The following is a 5,892-nucleotide window of genomic DNA, read 5'->3' on the forward strand; positions in this document are numbered from 1 at the left end:
GCGCCCCTCCACCCACCGTGGCACCGGCCCCCATGCATCGGCGCCACCCTCATTGCCCTGCGCGCCCTCCACCCCCCGTGCCGTCCCATCTTGCTGCAGTCGCCGCCCCGTGCACCCCCCCCCCGCGTCATTGGGACACTCCTACCAGACCTTCAGCACGCTAGTTCGCCTCCCGCGCCCGCCGCATCGCAAACATCATGTTTATTACAAGTGACAGACACATTTTTGCCTTAAGACTCAACAAACACGCCCTAGGAACAACACAACGATGTGCGCACGCCGCCTCCCGCTGCCGAAATAGTTTTGCATATATCTGTATCTCGAATGCTCATCATATGATAAAATCCAGGTGACGAATGAAAATTATGTCTTAATAACTTCGTTTTCTCTCTTATTACAAAATATCAAATGATCTTTTTTTAAAAAACTTCAATGTAATAAAAAACTCATCAAACATAGTAGAACACTCTATGCAAACACACCCCAGGAACCAGGAAAATTTGCGAGCAATTTCTCATCCCTCAACGCAAACTTTTTCATACCTGGATCAAACGGACAACAATGGTAATCATAATTTTCATTTGACATTCCATTCTCAAACTGACAAAATTGACATTTATCTTAATATTGCCTTTCAACCTTTTAACACTCATTCAAAATTAGCTCAAGTCACTACACTTCTAAATTCGGCAACATCACAACCCGTATCTGTGACACCACTGGCGTGAGAGAGTTAATTGCACAGAAGTACCACAATTCGGATCACATGCAGATTGGTACCATGATTGCTAATTTTTGCGTGTCAGTACAACATTGGTCTAAGTTTTTGCAAATTAGGCTAAAACGCGTATTTATACGTATTGACGCCCGATCCGACAGCTCGGGCCCACCCGTCAGGTGCCACGCTGGCCAATCGGCGTGTGCCCGCGCGCTGACTAGGACGAGCCGGTGCGCTGCTGCTCTCCAACCTGGTCCGGTCGCACCAGCTCCAGCCCGGCCGCACCATTCCCCTCCCCTCCTCCTCCTCGCTCGTTTCCTCCGTCGCCGCCGCCCGCGTCCCGACTGCCGGCCGCCGCACCGCCCCGCCGACGCCATGGTTTTGGAGGACGAAAGCAGCGACGACCATTCTAGCCTCCCGTACATGCAGTCTTCCTCCACAGACGTCTCAACGAGGTCAGTACAGGGTTAGGGTTAGGGTTTCAGATTTGGGATTTCTTGATTTGGTTATATCGCTAGGTTTTGATTTGGCCATTGTCTTTGTGCGAGCTTCTGCAGGTCCCTTTCAGCATTGAAGATCCAGATTACAAGGGGCTTGAGCTGGATGTGATGTCCCCATGTGAGAAGCACGGCATGGCATCTGAGAGGCTTGTTGCCTTTGAAGGAACAGACACAGGCAGGAGGTTTTTAGCATGTGCACAGCCGGTATGGATTGTAGGATTGTAGCATACTGATTTTTTTTCTTACTTGGTCAGTGCCATATTGAACTCTGTTTGCTGGAGTACTCTGCTTGCTGTCAACATTTTGGTTCATAGTGGTTAGAGTAGCTTATTTAGGTCAAGCATGAGTATATTTTGCTGGAGTACAATGGCATAGTAATTTATGTTAATAGTAATTTATCAAATAGTATATTTTTTCTACTCAAGTGGCTGCTCCTCTTGTTAAATGTAGTGGTCTGGTGCTAACATAGTAATTTATGTTAATAGTGGTAGTAGAGTAGCTTACAAATATTTGAACACTCCTTGATATGAAAGTACAGTAACTAAACTAGTCAGTCAGCTACTCAAGTGGCTGCTCCTCTTGTTAAATGTAGTGGTCTGATGCTAAATTTAGACATTCTTTTTGTGTATACTTTGCTGTATGAACTGTTTTGTTGTTGTTGCTGTTGTTGTTGTTTTTGCAGGAAGGTAGCAATTGTGGCTTTGTTGAATGGGTTGATCACCAGTGGCCCCCAACAATGCAGAATGCATTGTTGAAGCTATGGGCAATGGTTGAAGATGCCAAAAGTGCTAGGGTGAATGACAATCTTAAAAGTTCTTTCACTATCCACCATCTGACAGAAGAGAAGAACAAGCTGGAGGCCAACTATGACAAGCTAGTCCAAGATGTGCATCAGCTTATGAGCTTCCAGGGATAGATGGTGGATTTCAGACATCTGCAGTCTGCCATTACATATCAGCATGAATGCAGAAGTGAACTGGTGGCTGATATAATGCAAGATGCAAAGAAAACATTCTGCATTAAGCCAGAATTAATCTACTGAACCTGACAAGAGCTCAAGCTACAGTCATCCAGAACCTGAAGTTGAAGCATATTACTGATAAGCAATTGCTTACTGAAGCTAAGATGAACTTGGAGTTGAAGAATGCAGAGCTCACAAAGTCTGAGGAGAAGCTCACCCAAGATAAGCTAGAGTTGAAGTTTCAGGTTGCTGATTTGCAAGGGAAAGGAAAAGCATGGTGAAGAGAAGGGGAAGCTAGAGCTTCAGATTCGGGTTGATTAAGGCAGAGGAGAAGCTGAAGGAGAAGATCAAGGGGATCCAGGCCATCTTAGAGAAGTGAAGAAAATGAATATGAGAGTAGTGGGCAATGCTGACCTTTTGGGCATGATGGTTGTGTAGTGTATGGCTCTACTAAATGTGAACTTCTCTAAGATGAACTATGGCTGTGTATGTATGTAGTAGATATGCTTTTCATCCTTTTGTGAGAAAAGGATGAACTATGCATCTAAACTCCACTATGTATTGTGAACAATGGTTGTGTACTTTATAATATGTTGAACTGTAGTAAGTATTGTGTGTTATGTGTGTTATGTTTGCTGGATCAGATATTCTGTGTTATGTTTGCTAGACTTCAGATTATGATTTCTCATGCACTAGGTTTTGATGATTATGTTAGCATTGGAAGACTATTTGATGGTTATGTTAGCACTGGATTATTAGATGGTTATGTTATATCATGCATTGGAAGCCTATGTTTAGGTGGCTCTGTCGACCCCGAGTCACCGTAAAACCCTAATGGTTAGGTTTAGGTGGCTCCGTCGACCCCGAGTCACCATAAACCCTAATGGTTAGGTTTAGGTGGCTCCGTCGACCCCGAGTCACCTAAACCCTAATGGTTAGGCTTAGGTGGCTCCGTCGACCCCGAGTCACCGTAAACCCTAATGGTTAGGCTTAGGTGGCTCCGTCGACCCCGAGTCACCGTAAACCCTAATGGTTAGGCTTAGGTGGCTCCGTCGACCCCGAGTCACCGTAAACCCTAATGGTTAGGCTTAGGTGGCTCCGTCGACCCCGAGTCACCGTAAACCCTAATGGTTAGGCTTAGGTGGCTCCGTCGACCCCGAGTCACCGTAAACCCTAATGGTTAGGCTTAGGTGGCTCCGTCGACCCCGAGTCACCGTAAACCCTAATGGTTAGGCTTAGGTGGCTCCGTCGACCCCGAGTCACCGTAAACCCTAATGGTTAGGCTTAGGTGGCTCCGTCGACCCCGAGTCACCGTAAACCCTAATGGTTAGGCTTAGGTGGCTCCCTCGACCCCGAGTCACCGTAAACCCTAATGGTTAGGCTTAGTTCCTCGACCCCGAGTCACCGTAAACCCTAATGGTTAGGCTTAGGTGGCTCTCGACCCCGAGTCACCGTAAACCCTAATGGTTAGGCTTAGGTGGCTCCTCGACCCAGAGTCACCGTAAACCCTAATGGTTAGGCTTAGGTGGCTCCGTCACCCCGAGTCACCGTTCATTAAGCCTCCATACTTCACACGCAGATCCCCAATGAGCTCACTCAGAATGTGGGCAATTTCACCATGCTGACATGCAACAGATAGCAGCAGTATTGGTACTAATTTGTCACAAGTAACTGCCTAAAGTTCAACATTCAGAAAACCACCTAAAGTTCAACATTCAGAAAACCACCTAAAGGTGAACATTCAGATAACCACCTAAAGTTCAACATTCAGATAATCACCTAAAGTTCAACCACATATCCAGTAGCAAGTTCTACATATCCAGTACTCCACCTCAAGTTCAACATTACAAGCATCAAGTTCAACATTACTAGAGTACTCCACCAGTACTCCACCTCAAGCATCAAGTTCAACCAAAATAACACCACAGTATTTCACATTACATGGCTCCTCCTCCTCCCATGCTAGCATTGAAGTAGGACATCCATCCAGTGTGTGTGCCATCAGTAGGAATGCCAGCATATTGCCTGGGAGCACCTCTTCCAGCTCTTCCTCTGCCTCTGCCAGCTCCTCTTCCAGATGGTGGTGGTGAGAAGTAGCACCAGCTCCTCTGCCAGCTCCCCTTCCTCTTCCAGATGGTGGTGTTGTAGTAGAAGTAACACCAGCTCCTCTGCCAGCTCCTCTTCTTCCAGATGATGGTGGTGTAGGAGCAGAAGCAGCAGCTCTTGGCTGTCTTGCTGTTGGTGTAGTAGAAGGACCAGCAGCTCTTGGCTGTGAGTTACTTGGAGTAGCCTTGCAAAGAAAAGGAAAACAATTAATAATACTAGAAAGAAATGTACAAGAAAGAAAACATTAGTATATTTCAAGGTGAAAAATTATTACCACATGCTTATTCTTCCTCAAAGCTAGCTCAGGCTTCAACTGTTTAAGACAGTTTGTGTACCTATGCCCTTGGAGACCACAATTGCCACATGTTATGGTCCCCATTCTTGAAGTGTCTTTTGGCTTTGGTACTTCAAATTTGCCCTTGATCCTCTTTTCTTTCCTTCTTCCTCTCTTGATTTTGAATGCAGGTGGTTCTATGTCTGGACCAGGGGTCCTTGTCCAATCATGCTCACCAGGCACAGGAAAGATCATTGGTTCATAAGCTGCAACATAAAAATCTTTCTTGAAGAATTTGCTGACATAATCCTCTGGTTTCCTTTTAGCCTTGTTTATTGCAGAGATGGCATGGTTGCAAGGTATGCCACTAAGGTCCCACTTCCTGCATCCACATGTCTGAAGTTCCAGGTTGACAACATGTGTTTTGTTCCCACTTGTAACTTGCCATAAGTTGACCCCTGCCTATATGGCTTGCAGTATCTGGCCCTCTCCTTCTCAACCTCTAGCTTCTCACTGTAATGAGGTGTTATCTCCCATCTTGCTCCTACACTCTCTCTCTTCTGTGCCACCTCACCATCTGCTTATCTTTTATCCCATCACACATTGTCCTTATAGGTTTTCTCCTAACATCTAGAATGTACTTGTTGAACACCTCAGACAAGTTATTCACTACCAAGTCAGTCTTGCAGTTTGTGTCAAATGCATGCCTTGCCCATGTTTTTTTGGTATTGCAGTAAGCCACTCCCAAGCTTCCTCACTTTCAGCTCTAAGATCATTCATTGCAATATTAAATTGTGTTCATTGTAGGCATAGCTAGCATTATCCATGCACTTCTTAAGATCTTCACCCCTAAACCCAGCATTTTGGAAATTTGCATATAATTATGTCTAAGGCAGAACCTTTGGTTGCAATTTGGAAACACAATTCACTGCATACATTAAACCCCTGACACAAACAATATAACAAGTCTAAGCTACATCCTAAAGAAATATGCACCAATGAATAAATATGCATTCTAATCTACTAGTAAACACTTGTGCAAAACATAATGAAACTCTAAGCTAATGTAAACACTTCTGCAAAACATACCTTTTGTCTATCTGACATTATAGTATAAGGTCCAAACTTGCCCACTTCTCCCCCTAGGCAAATTTTCAGTTGGTGTAGAAACCAACACCAACTAGCTTTGTCCTCTTGTCCAACTATGCCAAATGCCAGTGGATATATGTTTGTTGCCATCTCTACCAGTGGCAGCAAGGAGTTGAGCACCTGTAGTGAGCTTAATGAAGCACCCATCAACACCTGCATAATCAACATTTCCAAACATTTAAAT

General features: G+C 44.9%; 1 protein-coding gene across 1 annotated transcript; it reads left to right on the forward strand.

The window, feature by feature from the left end:
• The first annotated feature begins 1,093 nt into the window (after positions 1 to 1,093).
• On the forward strand, positions 1,094 to 2,134 carry LOC125526903. The gene is made up of 3 exons (XM_048691507.1): positions 1,094 to 1,177; positions 1,276 to 1,422; positions 1,901 to 2,134. Exons 1-3 carry the CDS (start codon positions 1,094 to 1,096, stop codon positions 2,132 to 2,134), a joined length of 465 nt encoding a protein of 154 aa, XP_048547464.1.
• Positions 2,135 to 5,892: the final 3,758 nt, after the last annotated feature.

The sequence above is a fragment of the Triticum urartu genome, unplaced genomic scaffold (genome assembly GCF_003073215.2).
Source record: "Triticum urartu cultivar G1812 unplaced genomic scaffold, Tu2.1 TuUngrouped_contig_2247, whole genome shotgun sequence".
Classification (NCBI taxonomy): domain Eukaryota; kingdom Viridiplantae; phylum Streptophyta; class Magnoliopsida; order Poales; family Poaceae; genus Triticum; species Triticum urartu.

Bases quoted from the DNA above. Each gene is read 5' to 3' on its own strand.
- LOC125526903 (XM_048691507.1), top strand. From the start codon at position 1,094: ATGGTTTTGGAGGACGAAAGCAGCGACGACCATTCTAGCCTCCCGTAC. The intron at 1,178-1,275 runs GTACAGGGTTAG...GAGCTTCTGCAG, and splicing joins CAGACGTCTCAACGAGGTCA to GTCCCTTTCAGCATTGAAGA. The intron at 1,423-1,900 runs GTATGGATTGTA...TTGTTTTTGCAG, and splicing joins TTTTAGCATGTGCACAGCCG to GAAGGTAGCAATTGTGGCTT.